The sequence below is a fragment of the Perca flavescens genome, chromosome 16 (assembly GCF_004354835.1).
Source record: "Perca flavescens isolate YP-PL-M2 chromosome 16, PFLA_1.0, whole genome shotgun sequence".
Taxonomy (NCBI): Eukaryota; Metazoa; Chordata; class Actinopteri; order Perciformes; family Percidae; genus Perca; species Perca flavescens.
Window position 1 is genome coordinate 19,072,306 of NC_041346.1, and position 19,558 is coordinate 19,091,863.

Here is a 19,558-nt window from a genome sequence, read left to right on the forward strand (position 1 = left end):
CATTCAATATATTCAGACTATCATATATATATATATATATATATATATATATATATATATATATATATATATATATATATATATATATATATATATATATTCAAGGTTCATTCAATATATTCAAAATGTACATATATATATATACATATATAATTTCCTAAATGGCATGCCATAATATATATATATATATATATATATATATATATATATATATATATATATAATTATATATATTTATATAAATTTATATATATTTATGGTAGTAGGCCTATTTAAAATTAGAACGGTCAGTGTTCGATTCTCAAATTTTTGCATTTTGCAACACTATAGCTAAAATAAATAATGAATCAAAGTGGAACATCATTCTTATAACCTCCAGTGGATATTAGATACTGAAATAGACAACAAAACAAGCACTGCATTGTACATAGGCCTATGTAGGCCTACATTATAGGCCTGTAAACAGTAGTAGCCTATACAGTACTAGTATGCTAAGTATAATGGTATTGTAAAGTTTGTGTCCATTGTATATGTTGTATAGCTACACATAGTAGTATAGCCTATCTATAGGCTACACAATGGATATAGCCTATACTAATTCATTTATTTGTATATATTTCTTATTTGTGTGTGTATATTATAATATTATTCATAGTATATTCACGTTTTACGTTATAGATAGATAGATAGATAGATAGATAAATAGATAGATAGATAGATAGATAAAAACATATAGGGCCTAGGCCTATACTGCATTATAAAAACAAACAGTCTACAAAAGGTTGTAGCAGCAGGGGTTGTAGCTGATTCTGTGGTCTTCCCTGGGACCAGCTGGTCTCTGGCAGGGACCAGTGGTCACAACCACTAGGGGCGCTAGAGACACTGGTCACGACCAGCTCCTCAGTGGTCTGCCCTGTGGTCCCTGTGGTCTGTGAAGCGGCTTTAGTATTTTCTCCCCTTTCCTGTTGTTTTGGCAGCACTGTTAGCTGGATAAATGTCAGAGATCACAATATTTTGTCTATAAAATACACTATACTGTATCATATATATTATGATTATTATTGTAATTATTATTATTGATAATGGAGATCTGTGTGGTCAGGACCAGCTGGTCTCTGGCAGGGACCAGTGGTCACAACTACTAGGGGCGCTAGAGACACTGGTCGCGACCAGCTCCTCAGTGGTCTGCCCTGTGGTCCCTGTGGTCTGTGAAGCTGCTTTAGTATTGTCAAACCCTTTCCTGTCGTTATGGCAGCACTGTTAGCTGGATAAATGTCAGAGATCATAATCTTTTTTTCTATAAAATTCACTATATCAGATTTATTATGATTATTATTGTTGTTATTATTATTGGTAATGGATCCGTGTGGTCAGGACCAGCTAGTCTCTGGCACGGACCAGTGGTCTCTGGCAGGGACCAGTGGTCACAACCACTAGGGGCGCTAGAGTACCCCATACTAGAGCGACCAGCTCCTCAGTGGTCTTCCCTGTGGTCCCTGTGGTCTGTGAAGCGGCTTTAGTATTGTCAAACCCTTCCTGTCGTTTTGGCAGCACTGTTAGCTGGATAAATGTCAGAGATCACAATCTTTTGTCTATAAAATACACTATATCATATATATTATGATTATTATTGTTATTATTATTGATAATGGAGATCAGTGTGGTCAGGACCAGCTGGTCTCTGGCACGGACCAGTGGTCACAACCACTAGGGGCGCTAGAGACACTGGTTGCGACCAGTGGCACAGTGGTCATTACCAGCATCTTACTGGCACAAAGGGTACTAAAATTACTGGTCCTGACCACCTCCTCTGTGATCTGTTCTGTTCTTTGGACCAGTTGAGTGATCTGTGGATCACGTTTCTCAAAGTGTGAGCAGAGTCGCCTAATGTGAGAAGCCATAATAGTTTGTCTATCCAATGCTATTGATTACTATTATTAATAAAAATCATAATAACAATGATTAAATTATTATTATTAGTCGTAGTTGCATGAGTAGTACTATCGACTATGCAGGTCCGTGTCTTCCATTGAGAATTGAAGATTAATTTTCAATTGGTTTTTCGATCATGCCATGGCTACATGGCCACTGCCTTTAAACTAATGAAATGAAGTAAACTGTTGGTGATTCAGTTCCTGGCCAATAAGAAGCCATTTCCAATTTTGATGGCAGGTGTGATCATATTGATTATATGCCTTATGCTTATTCTTTTTTTTTTTTTTTTTTTTTTACAAATATTTTTATTGCTTTAGAGAAGATAAAGTGCAACATTACAATGTCAATAACAAGACCTCTTTCAATTAACCCCATCCCACCCACAACAAACCCTTGAGGAAAGGAAAGCTAAAGAAACAAAAAATAAAAAATAATAAAAACACCACTTTCTTCTATTACTCATGATAGCAAATAGTGTAATCAGTGTGCTTCACAAATCTTAGCAGTTATTAAGAGGGACGTGTAGTAAGTCTTTCAAAGTAAGCCAGTAAAGTATCCCAGTTTTTGTAAAATGTTCTGTTAATCCTCTAAGAAAGTATTTGATTTTTTCTATTTTTAGAAACATCATAATATCAGAAAGCCATGTGGAGGCTTTTGGTGGTGAAGATGTTTTTGTAGTATTCTCCGTTGTGCTATTAAGGTGACAAAAGCAACAACACTTTCCTTCCCATTGGACCTTTATCACCCCCTTTTACCCCAAACACGGCCATTGTAGGGCTAGGTTGGAGAGAGCACTTTTTTTATTAAGTTTTCTGATGACACAGCAATTTTAAGCTTATTAAAAAGGAAAGATAATGTTTCACACTATTTCTCTGAGGTAGACAGATTTGTTGGCTGGTGCGATAATAACTTTTTAATACTGAATGGAGCCAAGACTGTAGAGATCATTTTTGATCCTAGAAGTGTAAGAGACCATAGTCCGGTAATGATATATGGTAATATCATTGCACAGGTACCTTCACATAAGTACTTGGGAGTTTATATAGATAATGCACTATGTTGGTCTTCTCATGTCAACAATCTTTGTTCCAGGTTACAGCAGAGGCTATATTTTTTACGAAGGTTAAAAGCGTTCGGAGTAAATCAGAGAATTATGTATTTGTTCTACCAGTCTATTTTTGAGAGTTTGATTAGATATGGTATTACGGCATGGTATGGTAATTTGACTGTCCAATTAAAATCAAGGTTGGGACGATTGGTGCACATGGCTTTTAAAATTATAGGGGGTGTGGGGGAACGATCACCCCAAGAGCTATTTGATGCTTCAATTCTAAATCATGCCAAGAAAATTGTGAAAGACGATACACATATCTTGAATGACAATTTTAAATTATTACCTTCGGGAAGGAGGTACAGGGTCTTGATGTGCAGGTCTAATCGACTAAAAAACTCCTTTGTTCCTAATGCAATCAAGGCGCTAAATAGAAATGAAATACTGTGAACTGCCTTCTTGTGCTTTTTTTTTTTTTTTTTTTTTTTTTTTTTAATGGATGCTGTATTGTGTGAATGATTTATTATTATTGTGTTTTTACGTATTTGATCATGTGTTTTTATGTACTTTGATCGTGTTGCTTTGCATGACTAGACTATGCACGGTGTCCAAGACAAATTTCCCAGTGATGGGACTAATAAAGTATAAAGTAAAAGTAAAGTAAAGGTTGTAGATCTAAATCAAAGGCTTCATTTAAGACCTTAAATATTGAAGCCCAGAACTCTCTCAACCTTGAACATGACCAAAACACGTGAAGTAAATCTGCTCTGTCCATTCTACATCTTTCACAGATGTCATCCATGTCAGAGTATATTTTGGCCAATTTAAACTTACTGTAGTGCATACGGTGAAGAACTTTAAACTGAATCAAATTCAAACGTGCACAAGAAGTGGTCGCAGTCACCCAGCTTAGAGCTCTGTCCCATATAGCATCTGATATATTTGTCCCTAACTCTTCTTCCCATTTTGCTTTGATAGGATCCATGGATATACTGTAAAGTGAGATTTGAGACTCATGACTTCACAGAGCAACTTAGAGAAATATGCAAAGAGTATTCCTCTTCCACAAAGCCGAGCCAGATGTTTGATGCCCATGATGTTAAGGCAGAGTTTCAGAGAGTTAAGACAAATAAGAGCATGGGGCCTGATTCTATTACAGGAAGATTGCTAAAGCACTGTTCAGAACAGCTTTGTGATGTGTTCTGTAAAATATTTAGGATAATATTTAGGAAATGCAACACATTGGTAAAGTTTAAACCAGTCAGGAAGACATGGACCTGCATAGTCGATAGTACTACTCATACAACTACGACTAGTCATAATAATTTAATCATTGTTATTATGATTTTTATTAATAATAGTGATCAATAGCATTGGATAGACAAACTATTATGGCTTCTCACATTAGGCGACTCTGCTCACACTTTGAGAAACGTGAAAAGTTGTATTAAAAATAAACACTCCACAGATCACTCAACTGGTCCAAAGAACAGAGCAGATCACAGAGGAGGTGGTCAGGACCAGTAATTTTAGTGCCCTTTGTGCCAGTAAGATGCAGGTAATGACCACTGTGCCACTGTGCCACTGGTCGCAACCATAGACAGTATATCTCTAGCGCCCCTAGTGGTTGTGACCACTGGTCCGTGCCAGAGACTAGCTGGTCCTGACCACACGGATCTCCATTATCAATAATAATAACAATAATAATCATAATATATATGATATAGTGTATTTTATAGACAAACGATTGTGATCTCTGACATTTATCCAGCTAACAGTGCTGCCAAAACAACAGGAAGGGTATGACAATACTAAAGCCGCTTCACAGACCACAGGGACCACAGGGAAGACCACTGAGGAGCTGGTCGCGACCAGTGTCTCTAGCGCCCCTAGTGGTTGTGACCACTGGTCCCTGCCAGAGACCACTGGTCCGTGCCAGAGACTAGCTGGTCCTGACCACACCTATCCATTACCAATAATAATAACAACAATAATAATCATAATATATCTGATATAGTGAATTTTATAGAAAAAAGGCTGTGATCTCTGACATTTATCCAGCTAACAGTGCTGCCAAAACGACAGGAAAGGGTTTGACAATACTAAAGCAGCTTCACAGACCACACGGACCACAGGGCAGACCACTCGACCACTAGTCCCAGGACAGACCACAGAATCGGCTACAACCCCCTCTCAGTTGTAGAGTGCCCCCTGGCCTCTGTCTACGGTGCTAACAGATTCAGCACCATGGACAGATCTGCACATCTGTTTGCACAATAACATTAAAAACTGGATGCCAAATGTATCACCTTCACCTTTCTAAATGCAATCAAATAAGATTTGACTTTAGAGTCTCTGTAAAATATTTAATTTATGTAGGCCTACTGTAAACAGTAGGCTACAATTTGACAGACAACACAGTGAAAGTAAACCAGTGCACCCCCGAGCGGTTTGCGTGGAGAACTGCAGGGTTATCTCCTGAGAAAATACAAGAGATCATCCTCCTCGTCCCCCCCCACCAGCTGCGCTTGGTGGAGAGGAGTGTTCATGTTCGGTGGTGGAGAGAGTCCTGTTTGAGGTGATCTGACACACCGAGGGGGCGCAGTCAATGACGGGGCAAACCGAAAAGTGAATCGGTGTGGCGTAATCCAAAAACGCCCTCTAAACGCGAGAGTGGCGAGGAGGGACGAAGAGAAAAATAAGAAATAAATCCCTCCCTGCTCTGACAAGGAGGATAGACTGACCATTACATCGCAAAGATGGGGAACAGGGGAATGGAGGATTTGATTCCTCTGGTGAACCGCATGCAGGATGCCTTCTCCGCCATCGGTCAGAACTCGAACCTCGACCTGCCCCAGATCGCCGTGGTGGGGGGCCAGAGTGCGGGGAAAAGCTCGGTGCTGGAGAACTTCGTCGGGAGGTAAGTAGCTTTTCCAGGCTGCGATGCGTGTTGGTGCATCACATAAGGGGCCGCAGTCGCTTTTATTTTATTTTTTTACATCTCACACATCCCAGTCCCCATCCCCCTTCTCAGGCAGGTTTCAATCCACCGCCACAGGCTTCGTTGAAACGGTCCAGATTGTTACACCCTTCACCGTTTAATCCCTCTGTCTTCTTCCACAACGCCAAGGCGATGAGATTATATTGTTAGGCCTACATAAATCCCTAGTGAAGTTCAGTTGTGAACTGATGCATTCAGGGAACAAATTGCTGTTTAAATGATATTTAATATGACAAACCATCTCTGGTATGAGTGCAGAATGCTAGCCAGCTTCTAAACTTCATAATTTTGTCCAAAATCACGCAAAGTTGCACAATGTTTATCATTATAAATCCTATTACATCTGTCACAGAAGCAGGGTCAATTTACACGCAGACTTCCTGTATAGCACATAGTTACAGGCAGCTTGGTGGATGTGTTGTTTGTTATCTTGGCTGGGCTACCATTTTGTAGTCCTCAGGCTATTATATCCTGACCAGGCAAGGGTGCACAATGATGCTTGCTGTGTGTGCATGTGTGGAGAGAGATTTCAGTCTTGTAAACATGCACAGTTTTCTTCCTGCCAGAGCTGCTGCTGCTGCTGCTGCTGATACATGACAAAGCAAGGGGAACAAATGTGATCTGTTATGCTGCATTATGACCTTGCAGACAGAAAGAGAGAGAGATAGATGGAGAGCTAGAGAGAGATAGAGACAGAGAGAGAGAGAGAGAGAGAGAGAGAGAGAGATAGTCCACCTGAGCTTTGAGCCCTTCCAGCTCAGCTCATCCATCTGTCTGCGAGTGCTTATGCTGTAAGTAAAGCTTACTAAATGCAGGCCACAACATGGGTGTCACTAACTAACTATTTGTCAGCTCAGTAGCTTGCATTTCACTTGATCTGAAGATTTTCTGTGTAAATCAGCAGTATTTCCTGCTTAAGCAAGGTCAAGACACTGTGGATCCAAGCCAGCTCAGCCCAATATTAAACAAGGCCTGGGTATTACACAACAACATTTAATATATTCCACTGGACAGAGAGGGATCCATCTGTGCAGCAACTGCTTTTTCACCTCTTTTCTTAGATTTGTTTGACAGTGGAGTAAAATAGTTCTCCTCATGGCCATTGAGTGCTAATCCCCATTTTAGCAGGTAGTAGGTGAGGCAAGCCCACTGTTTACATGTCAGGGTAACCTACATAAAGTTAGGGATATCAGTTTTGTTAACAAAGTGGTGACAATGTAGCCTAAGTGCCATTCAGGCGATTTAAAGGAGTACTCTACTAAGACTCACAATGGACAGTTAAACAAATGGATTAAAGTATAGGCAGAAGAAACTAAGATTTGTGTTTTTTATTCCATATGTTCTTCTTCTTTAAATCCTGGTGCCTACATTACCCACAAGGCAACTTGAACCGCCGACAGTTCCGTCAGAGATCCAAGTGTGTTATACTAGTAGCAGTTAATGCCGCTTCAAGCTGCTAGACTCAAGCAGAGATGATGAGTGGGCTACAGAGGTTTGGAGAGCTGACTTCTTTTCAACTCTGCACATTCAGATTTATTTCATTTTCAAAGTTGTAGTCTTCAGCTCAGCTGCAAAGGGGAGAAAGCAAAAAACAACAGAATTTGAAGTAGAGTGGGACCTCGTCCTGCAGCTCTCCCTCTCCTTTTTCCGGTCGCATGGGCATATGCATGTGTAGAATAGCCAATAGGAACGCCCCCTCTCTCTGAAATGACCTGTGGTTGGCCAAAGTCTCCCATCTTGGGCTAGAATTTCTAAAGTTTGAAAACAGAGCCAGGAGGAGATGCACCACTTTCATTACAATATGCTGATCGATTAGTTGTCACTTGCTTTAAAGCCTTTGCTTTTTGTCAGTTAAAACAACAAATTTGAACAATTACTATTTAAACAATCTCTTTACACTCATTAGGAGAGTCAGGTTTTGCTGCACTCACTCAGCTGTAGTCATGGAAACAGCTTGTGCCTAATTACGCTTCTTTGCCCAAGGGACCAGTGGTTTAGACGATCATGACAATAGGCAGAGTAGCGGAAAATGGAAATATTATTACAAGGACATTAAACAGTAATAAAGATGTTGAATGATTTGTTTATATGTGTCAGTAAAACCTGCAGACAGTATCCTGTCATGCAGCGTTAGTTTGAGCTCTGCTAGTCCAGCTGCAGTGACGTCATTCAGGTCCTCCCATCCTCTTGCCCCTCCAGTCCTCTGCCCCGCCAGTGGCCCATTGTATTTGCATTATCTTGCCTGAATCAACACACACACACAACACGCTGTAGCCTACTGTGTGTTTACATGTAAGAGCGCTTTCTTTCTCCATCTCTATCTTCCCCTCTCTCTTTCTCTCATTCAGAAATTCACGTTGATGCCTCTCAGAAAGTCAAGAGATTTTTCTATCAGAACAGAAATATTTTTGACTGTTATTAAGATGCTTGCTTTTTAATCCTTTTTACTTTTAATAAAAACTAAAAGCATTGTTCTCCCTTTGATTGCTATCGCTGCTTACAAGCAATACCAAAGTAAAAGAGACTTATAAATGGCAAATATACATTTGCATCAGTTATTTCATAAGGCATATTAGCTGTTTAAAGCTGGTTTGGCTTTACTTGTTCTCACCTGTGACAGCATGCATATTATAATGTGTCTACATAAAGTTATATGGGATTTAGGAAAACATTGGCAACTACATAATTAATATAAACCATGTTAAAAGGAGTTTACTGTACATCTAGACACAGTTACTCCTAATAGTTCACCATGACACCTTTCCTCTCAGCTGGATTAGATTTTGATGTTGGCAGGTGGGACTCAGGGACAAGGACAGCCAATCTCTTAGTGGTAGACAAGCTATTGAGATATGCTCTGCTGATGGTATGAGAGAACATCTGAGGACACAATCAAATTGATCTTTTCCCTTTTATCGTTTGTCCTTCAGAGGTTTTTGATCCTGCTTTCATAATTTGTCTTTACGGAGAGTCTACTGTTCTTTCCTTTGTTTTCATTTCTCAGTTCTCTGTTTATCACCTCAGTTCAACCTCCTTTTCGCAGCCCTTTTCTCTCATTCAGTTAAAATTTACCTCAAAGGTGCTTTGTTGCTGTAAAATATTTAAGTGCTCAAGTCCAAAGTAAAGTAAGCAAGGTTAAACTATAATCACAGGGATACAGACAAAAGTAATTTATCTTATTTTATTAAGTCTGCCGTCTGAAACAATGTTGGCCATTGCAATATTTGTCTTCATTCATTGTTTTCATTCATGCTCTTTGTTGTCTTGGACAATGACAAGTTGAGATGTATTTGGCTGCCTTTGGGGACTGTTCTTTGCTCTTTTCTTCTTAAATGAATAGCAATTTATTTTTCTTTAAATAATTTATGAGATATTATTATGATATAATATTTTGTTTTTGGGGCGTTGGATATCTTTTTAGGGCTGCAAGTAACGATTATTTTCATTATTTTTTAATCTTTCAATAAATTGATCATTAATTATTTTAAATTTAATTTAATTATCATTAAATTTAAATTAGTGAAAAATGGCAACAAAAATGTCCAGAGCCCAAGAACAGCAAACAGTCAAATTGTCAAAAACATCCCAAAATATTTAATTCACAACAATACAAAAGCGTCTAATCAGTTAGTTTAACAGCTGAAACCTAGTGAATATTTTGCATTTCTGCTTTATAATTGACTTGAAGTAAGAACCGCTTATAGAAATTGTTGCTGATTATTTTTATATCAATTAATCGAAAAATTGTTCCAGGGCTATATCTGTTATACCAGTGCACACAGGTGAAGCATCACTCTCTTATGGTTGTGTCTGAACACCCGTTTCCCATCCCATTTAACCTCCCATGAGTCTCATTAGGACAGACAAAGCTGTACTGGTCTCCAGTGCCTAACACAGGCCATGCCAGCTGGGTGAAACCTGCGCAGGTGGAAGTCGGTATATTTCTCCACATGTTGACTTAGTTTTGACTAAATTCAACAATATTACATGAGCAGTGTGACATTTTATCTTAAAGGAGGCAAAAAGTTTTAACACTGTATTTACTTTTTTACATATTTGCACCGAAAATGTTTTATTTTATTGATTTGGATGAGTAGATTATAGAAACAAAATTCAGGTACAAATCCACTCATTATGCTGTGTGAAAGGCTGTCACATAAACAACCATACAGATTAGTGTAAGAGTTTACCAGTTCCACAGCATGCAGCATATTTAGTATGGATAATGTTTATAAAAGCATAGTGTATGTTCTCAACTGCATGTTTTGTTTTGTCCACTTTCAGCACCACGGACAGCTCTTTCAATACAGCAGGGTTTTTTTTTCTCCAAAATCAGCACCACAGCTGCTTTCCCCTAAAATACATCAAATACTGAACATACCATAGATGATCACTTTCAAGTTAGAATTGCTTTTCATGTATCATATTCATATCATCCTAATAGATTCAAGGGTACCCTAGTTTATTGTCACCATAGTGGATTAAAGAAACAACTATAAGCTTTTTCTTGCTGCACCTCTCATTGGAGGGTTGCCTTGTTTTTAGCACAAAGTAATTTATGGTTGTCCAAGTCCTTTAAAAAGGCCCTGGAAGAGCACAGTTTTGCAAAAAAAAAATAAAAATACTTTAAGGGGTGTGGGGGCACTAGTTGATAGCAGCATGCAAAAGGAGAAATTAGTTTAAAAAAAATCACATACTATATGACGTTCTCCTGGGTTGTACTCAAACCCAGGAGGATGCTGTTGCTGCTGCTGTTGCTGCTGCTGCTGCTGCATGGTGTGCAGCCAACTGAAGCACTTTGTTATCAGTAAAGGCCGTTGGCACTAGCACAAACCAGGAACATAAAACCACAACACAGACGTTTTTCTCTCCCTGCTGCCATGCTATTCCAACCCCCACGCAGAGATTAAGTCAATGATATATAGCTGGTTTCATGTATTACATAACACAGAAAAGGCAGCTTCACTCATGTGAAAGACAAGGACAGTCCAGTGCCCCATTACAGCTTGTATTGTCAAATAAAAGGAGGAGGGAGTGAAATAAAAACACAAAGAAGAAGAGTCTTTTAATGACTTATAGAGGGTGATGCTGCGATAAGATAAACTACCCAGCATACCAATTAAAAGAATTAAATGTTGAAATAAACACTGTAATAGTTATCAGGTTGTGTCATTTTTTTAAGGTAACTGGTCAAATCAATCTGAATTCTTGAGGTAACACTTTATTTTACAGGTTCCATAGTTTACTGATGTTTCCTAGATAGAAACTAATTTTTAACTGTTCATTCTTAGCAAGATTCCTGGAAGGGACTATAGAGTCATTTGGTAGTAATAGCAGAGAAAAGGGAGACAGAGTTCAGTTGGTGCACCTCCAATTAATAAATTCCAATGAATTGCTATTATAATAAAGAGACTTTGAGTCAGTGCACAGCAGGTCAGCTGAACTTGCAAAAATGTAAAATTAATCTCCAGGCCAGCGTGCAGTTTCCAATCATTTAAGTATCACAATCATTCATCTGTATCTAGCTTTGTGATTGACTGCCAACTTTTTCAGGGTGTACCACGTCTCTCGCCCAGTGTAAGCTGGGATTGGCTCCAGTCCCCCTATAAAGGATAAGTGGTTACAGATATTGTATGGATGGATAGAGTTATCCTTATCTAGGTTTAAATGAGTCTTTGTTGGTTTTAACTCTGCTCTTTTAGCCATTCTTTCAAGGAAATACCACTGGAAATGAACAACTTCTTATGAACTCTTTAACTACTACATCATTTTCCTGGCTCTTTGTAAAAAACAAATAGTCAGTGGAAAAATAAGTGACTGAACATTGTGTCTACTTTTCCTGTGATTAGTACTAGGGCTGCAACCAGCCATTATTTTCATCATCGATTAATCTGCTAGACACAGTAAGAGAGAAAAAGTAGTCAGTCAGAGACAGAAGAAGAGAGGAGGCCATTTGTCTGATACTGCTACAGAGGATTACCACTAATCTCTGTTTGGGCCACAGTTTACCTGCAATACATTCTCCCATTGGCTCTGGTCTAATCTGGATGTCCACCATCAAGCAACCAGCTGTTTCATTGGCTCCATCTTCCACAAGAATATGTGTAAGTGTGAAAATTCACCAAAAAGCAGTCTCATCTATCTAAGACCCAAATACTGCTTGGAAGGCAAATTGCCTGCTTGTGCTGGTTCACTACTGTCAGAACTGTTATTGCTGCATGAGCAGGATTAGATGAGGCTCACTGTCTCACCGTGTCTGGGAATCAGAAGTGATGCGACTCACATGAAGAGACCAACAGAGCCCCGTGTTTTGCAAAACAAAAGTGAGAGGAAATACAGAACGAGAATAACCCAAACCAATTTGAACAACTTTAGTCACTAAGGTTTTGTATACGTTTTCTGGGAAAATGTGTGATTTAACACATTCATTTGAAATTCTAAAATAGAAATACTAGAATAATTCTACGTTCTACTGCAGCACTATTAAGGAAAATATGTTTCCACAAAACCAATTCAATGTGAAAAGCCCTTTTATACTGCTGAAAACTGTGAAGTCTACTTAAGTTATTAGGTCATCTATGTGTGTGTGTGAGCACTCATCCTTGTATCTGTGTATGTATTGTTTGTACACCACTGAATGTGTGTATAACAAAGAAGTACTGAGTCATTACTCAACAGCAGCTGGAGCCTACTAGACATGTGTGTGTTTATTCATTCAATAAAATATTTTTTGTTCCAACTAATTAGTTACACACAAGGTGCTATAAAAGAAATTAGTCTGATTGGGGCTCAGCTGTGACTGTCCAACAGTGTTGCTCAGTGTGTCTGTGACCTCCCCCTACCCAGATTATTGATTATTGAAAATCAATTAAGAAACTGTAAATGGGTAAAATAACCAAGCAGGAGGGTCTATTTTTGGTTAATTTACTGAATTAAATTATCTGACAAATCAATGTCATTGATGTCACATTGATGCAGAAATCCAATAAAAATAAAATATTGCTATAAAGTAGTCCTGCCTATTGATTTAGATAGCTGCCACTATATAAACACTAATGCAGAATCTCTGGAGGTGGACAAATTTATATTGTGTCATGGTATATATCGTCATATCGACCAACCCTAATAGATTGATAGATAGATAGATAGATAGATAGATAGATAGATAGATAGATAATGGGTAAATGTTTCTGTTAAAAGTGAAAGTGCTCTCAGACAGACACTGACTGCTGATTGCACTTATAGGAAAGTGCTTGTTGAAGGTATCTTGATGTAACCTTAAAATCTCTTTGAGTTTTTGTCACTGTCTATCGTCTCTTTTCATGTTGCAAAAATATATCTGCAGTTCTAATTGTCTGACTGTTTTGCTCCTTTTATTTATTTATTTAATTTCTCTCCTCTGTATCTGTAGTCTGTGCTTTTGGCAGTCAAATGAGTGTGAGTGTTTTTATCCCCCACCTCCCTGTCAGGGGATGAAAACACAGGAAGGTGGGGGTGGAGGGACACTCACCATCTCAGCAGGATTAGGTGAATGATGAGTAAACAGAGAGAGACAGTCTTTCCAGTACTGTAGCAGTATACACGTGTCTCTGTGCGTAAAAGGTTATTCTGTCAGACAGTCAGACACACATAAGAGAGAGAGAGAGAGAGAGAGGAAGAGCAGAGTTTCCTTTGTTGTAAAAGGCTGCATTATAACAACAAACACTGAAACAATAATGAAGCTCCCTATCTGTGCTGTATCCAGTGTAGCAGCTGTAGAGGATTATCATCTTTTCATGCTTTCATACTTTTCCAACACATTGCAGGTTGAGAAAGGATTAAGAAAGACAGATCTGCAGAACTCAGCACCTGCAGTTTTATATTATATTATATATTATAATATTATTATTATAACATGCACTTCAATATTCCATAAACATTTACTGTGATGGAAATGAGCAATCTTGTGTCTATCACCTTAATCAGTTTGTTGTTTTTGATTAAATAAATATTCTTTTATTGTCCATTTTTGATTTGATCACTGGCAGATTATGTTACCTTTGGCCAGAGCCAGGCTAACTGATTCTCCCTGTTTCCAGTTATTATGCTAAGCTAAGCTTACCAGCTTCTGCCCCCACTTCATGTTTAAATCACAGACATGAGGGTATCAATCTCCTCATCTAACTCTTAGAAAGAAAACAAATATTTCCCAAAATGTTAAGCTATTCCTCTAAAACTAGAGCAGAATGGATGTATTGTAACTCCCAAACATTCACCATATACTCAGAAAGAATAAAATAAATAAGTAAGTTTATAGTACAGGGACACAGTGATTGTTAAACATGATCCTCACGTTGAGCATTTAATTGCTGAATTGGCTTTTTCTGGTTTAAGGTCACAGTTTTGAACAGAAGCAGTTCAGCTCATGACTCATGTATCCAAACTGCCTCAGGCTTTGCTTGAGGTTCAAATAGAGGCCTTGTCTATTTCTTATTCATGTCGGTCAGTTGATTATTGTTCCTAAAGATTCAGATAGTAAACAATTTATCTGAGCGTCGTATGATTTGAATGCATTTAAAACTTTTTCATATTGGATTGGATATTTATGGAAACATTAAATTGCTCTTATACAATGTTAGATTGAAAAATATGTAGTGAAAACTACTACACACACATACACACACACACACACACACATACACACACATACAAACACACACACACACACACACACATACGTCATGCATCACTGACTGTCCAGTCAGCTGGTTGAGGAGCACACAGTGCCAGTGGTGAGATGACGCTGATGTTGCATAAGCAGCTGAACATGCCCAAGGAAAACAGTGTTTTGTTCATAAAGAAAAATGAAAACATGTTGGCAGATAGTCATCTGTATGGACACACACATACTCTCACGCATTCACAAACACACACTTCACCTCTCAGACACAGCTGGACAGAGTTTTAGGCGATAATAGATGTAAAACATTTTAATTTGCATGGACACATCCAGAAAATCCTTTATTGCTCTCCAACAAACTAAGAGAGTAGATGGACAGAAATTACAATATTGCAAGACAGGAAATACTTCTCTTTGAAAGAACTGTTTTACTGTATTAGGTTTGCTCTCAAAAAAATGGAATAGTTGCTAAGTGAACATCATAAAGGCTCAAATGCTAGAATACTGGCACACATTGGAATCATCATCAGTTTAGAAGGAAAACTGCTGAAGAAACTACAGTAGCTCTGTTTTGTAGCTTTCTACTTGTCTTTATATTTGTGAACCATTCGTGTTTCTCATCTGTTGTACTGTTTGGTGGTTTCTCCACCCTGCTGAGGAGGTCTCGATTCTCTTTTCAATGACAAAGTTAAAACATCCATTGAAGCTTCTGCACAGTTGTATTGACTCCCAAAGGCAATGTCAGTGTCTATAAAATGTCAGTTTTTGTCTATTTTGCCTTTGTTTATCAAACAATTCACTTACTTGTCAAGCAATTTTGTAAAGTTATATGCGGTGCACTCACTGTGCTTTACAGGCACACGTTCGGTAAAGTTGTATTCCTACTGATTATTATTGATTTATCAATAACATGCTGACACAGAAACATTGTAGATTATATGTATGAATGTAACATAATTATAATACAGTCAAAATGTTATTCATAGAGCAAACAAAATCAATGTTTTCATTGTATTTCTTTTTTTTTTAAATGTATAATAGTGATATAAAAAATCAAGGTTTATCCAGGAAAACCTTCAGGAAATTTCAGAAACCTTTATCATTTTATTTTTTTATTAAATTGTTTGTATCATTTTCCTACTGTATTAGACTACAATGATGATTCCTGTTAAAAAAGCACTGCAGTAAATCAAAAGGACATTTAGCCTGGTGGGACCACAGCTGTTATTCAGCATTGCACTTCACACACAAACACCCACACATTTCAACTTGCTTGTTGTGTTCCCAAAGCCTCGAGATGCTGATTCATTATCACTGACTCATGCTCTGATGTCATTTGGTTATTTGGTTAATCATATTGTTGTCCCTTTGCATTGTTGTTTACTGACCATCTCCTTTTCTGTGCGTCTGTTGTGTTACAGGGATTTCCTTCCCCGTGGCTCTGGCATTGTGACTCGCCGTCCTTTGGTTCTGCAGCTGATAAACAGCCCCACAGGTAAAAACATTGTATAAACATCATAACACATAAATAAACATCTATGGAGATTCTTGTCTCCATCAGCTGACTGGTGGAGAGATCCTGGCATTCAAAATGTGGGGTTGATGCTGTCCATGAGTTGAACGTGAGAGATATTTTAAAGTGTTTAGTTCCCAAAGAAATTGCAACAATTGTATTTTAAGAGAGAAGTTGTCAGTGTATTATTTTTTCTTCAGTGCTGCAGGAGTTTGGTTGAAGCCAGCATGTAGTGGCCATTAAACAAATTGCATCTTTAAGCAATTCTACACTGATTTTGACATTTAACAGCTAACCCTCTTCCCCTTCTCCACTCCCATTCTTGTGTTTTACTTTACTGGATTACATTATGGCAGTGGTTTGGTCAAACTGTGAGGCGGCTCACAGAGATCATTAATGTACTCTAACACCCTCAATTCCAGTTGCTGGAATTTGCATAAAAATGTGTTCTTCTCTGAGTCATAACTCAATCAAACACACAGACTTGATTCACATGCTTTAAGATTCTGTTTGAATTCTACTTCCCGAGGATATCATTATCTCCGATGTCCATCTCGAATCAACTTCCATAAATCGGCTTAGTAATCATAAAAAAAGCCGCTCCTTATAACCACAACTTGCCTGAGAATCATCACGTTTTGAAGTTTTCTTCAGTATCAAAGTAATCCAGTGATAGTTGCCTGTAGGTCCACATTGCAAACAGAACTGGTAATAACTTCTTTGGCATACTTTTGGTACCAGTATGCCTAACAGTAAGCAAGTAGTTCCAAAACTCAGAGCTGATCATCTCCCAAATCAAGGTCAGACAAAGAATGATTTTCAGGAGTTACAAAATACATTAATATTTGCATTAAAGTTTTTTTTTATTTGGGTCTTTTTCCAGAACATGCCGAGTTCCTCCACTGTAAGGGCAAAAAGTTCACAGATTTTGATGAGGTCCGGCAGGAGATAGAGGCAGAGACTGACCGCATCACCGGAGCCAACAAGGGCATCTCCCCTGTGCCCATCAACCTGCGTGTCTACTCCCCTAATGGTGAGGCTGACAAAACTCTATTTATATTTCTACACAGATACTAGTTTGCGGTGACTTATTCTGCATGTCTGAAATCAATAATGTATGCAGCAACCAAGCTTTTTATTAGGCAACAATGCATCTGAAGAAGCTCTCTTAAGTTTGCTAAGCTCCTGCTCCCGTTCCTTCTCTCAGTGCTGAACCTGACCCTGGTGGACCTGCCGGGTATGACCAAAGTGCCGGTGGGCGACCAACCTGCAGACATCGAGTCCCAGATTAGAGAAATGCTGATGCAGTTTGTCACCAAGGATAACTGCCTGATGCTGGCCGTGTCCCCGGCCAACTCTGATCTGGCCAACTCTGATGCTTTAAAGATTGCCAAAGAGGTCGACCCTCAGGGTGAGTGTATGCACACACACACACACATGCACGCACGCACGAATGCACACACGCACACACACACACACACACAAACACACACACACACACACACACATACACACATGTGCACACACACACACACACACAGTACTTTTTATTAAAGTAAATTGTGCAGGGCTTTTGCTTGTACTGAAGTATTTTTACATTGTCATATTGTTCCTTTTCTTAACTAAATGATCTAAATATGCTAATACTATATTACTAGTATTGTATTTACAGCATCAGAAATAATTTTCAGTGTAGTTTTCAGTTCCATTTTTCAGGATTGGTTTGTTGTCATTGTGGGGTGTGTGTTTATTTGTGTGCGTGTAGGTATGAGGACCATTGGTGTGATCACAAAGCTGGACCTGATGGACGAGGGGACAGATGCTAAGGACATCCTGGAGAATAAGCTGCTTCCACTCAGGAGGGGTGAGCACACACACCTACACACTCACACAATCAGTACAGTACTTGTACTCTCTTCTTCAGGGGCCTCATAATGAGACACGGTTTCCCTCTTGTGGTAGTGAGGCAGTCATACTTAAAGATATTCAATGCTCTAAACACACAAAAAAAAAACAGAAAAAAGATTGATGTATGTAGGGAGTAGGGTGTTGTAAAACAATACTGAGTAAGAAATCAAAAGACAGACAGAGCGATGGAAGACAGGAAGAATTGGAGAGGAGAAGCAGGGAAGGGGGCAAAGAGAAGAACACTTTTGAAAAAGAGCTTGCATGTATCTTGCGGGCTGCCCTTTAATGCAATGTGCTGATGTGGTACTTTTCTTTTCCATTTGCACTTGGTTAGGACCCAGGCATGTGCTTTTGAATATTTTCCATGTCCTTTGTTTTTTCTACTTTCCCCCCCTCCTTCTTTTACTCCCCATCTCTCACTGTCTAATCTGGATGTTCACTTTTACAAGTCTGCTGGCTCACAGTTGCATTAGTTATAGAGCATGAAACAGCCTTTAACCAGGTGATGCATGAGAAAACTTAACTGGAGGTGAAATGGGATCTGCATGACCTGAACTCTCTTAGTTGTTTCTCCCTTTTTTATTTTTCTCTTTCTGTCTTACAGTACAAACTTGGACACACACATACAGACATTTACTCATGTAGTTCCTCCTTCCTTATTTTCTCTCCTCAATTCCTTCTTCATTCTATATTCTTTTCTTTAAACCCATGTGTCCTGAAATGTGTTTTTTCCAGGCTAAACATTATTAAACACAGTTTTAAGTGGTTTTGTCCTGGAGGGGCTGTATATATTAGGTTTGGCTGCTCAAACACTGTTCATATGTAGAAAATTCAAGATTATACTATCTTCCAGGCAAATTACCAGCCAGACCACAAGGGTTGAATCTGTTCCAGTCTGCTCTCAAAAATTCCAGGAAGTGCTAAAAAAGAAATTGGATTCCTGCAAATCTCGTAGCGTTTCAGTCTGTATTGTAAATGTCTGAGGGACTCTTGTCTATCCAGGTTACATTGGTGTGGTGAACAGAAGCCAAAAGGACATAGATGGCAGGAAGGACATCAATGCTGCTATGGCTGCTGAGAGGAAGTTTTTTCTCTCCCACCCTGCATATAGACACCTGGCCGACCGTATGGGAACTCCCTACCTCCAGAAAATCCTCAATCAGGTGTGTAAAGGAGTGACAGAGGGAGAGTGTCGGTCACATGCGACTAGTATGTCCATACATGGGTCCTGTATATTACAGCATTCTAATTCGAACCTTCCCCATATTCCCAGTGATCTAACTCTGACCTTTGACCTACACAGCAACTGACCAACCACATCCGGGACACCCTGCCGGGTCTGCGGGCCAAGCTGCAGAGTCAGCTTCTCTCCATAGAGAAGGAGGTGGAGGAGTACAAGAACTTCAGACCTGACGATCCGTCTCGCAAGACCAAGGCTCTGCTCCAGTGAGTAGATACAGCAGAAGACAATTAGATAGAAACAGACTAATA

The 19,558-nt window shown here is 38.9% G+C and overlaps 1 protein-coding gene across 1 annotated transcript in view; it reads left to right on the forward strand.

Moving 5' to 3' along the window:
• The first annotated feature begins 5,601 nt into the window (after window positions 1–5,601).
• dnm1a (dynamin 1a) overlaps window positions 5,602–19,558 on the forward strand; it is a 48,669-nt gene continuing 34,712 nt past the window's right edge. Inside the window, exons 1-7 of the mRNA XM_028601136.1 lie at window positions 5,602–5,906; window positions 16,068–16,141; window positions 17,043–17,192; window positions 17,367–17,570; window positions 17,925–18,023; window positions 19,070–19,230; window positions 19,371–19,513. Of these exons, the coding sequence (XP_028456937.1) occupies window positions 5,746–5,906; window positions 16,068–16,141; window positions 17,043–17,192; window positions 17,367–17,570; window positions 17,925–18,023; window positions 19,070–19,230; window positions 19,371–19,513 (992 nt within the window). The 5' untranslated portion in view covers window positions 5,602–5,745. The remainder of the gene's footprint in view (window positions 5,907–16,067; window positions 16,142–17,042; window positions 17,193–17,366; window positions 17,571–17,924; window positions 18,024–19,069; window positions 19,231–19,370; window positions 19,514–19,558) is intronic.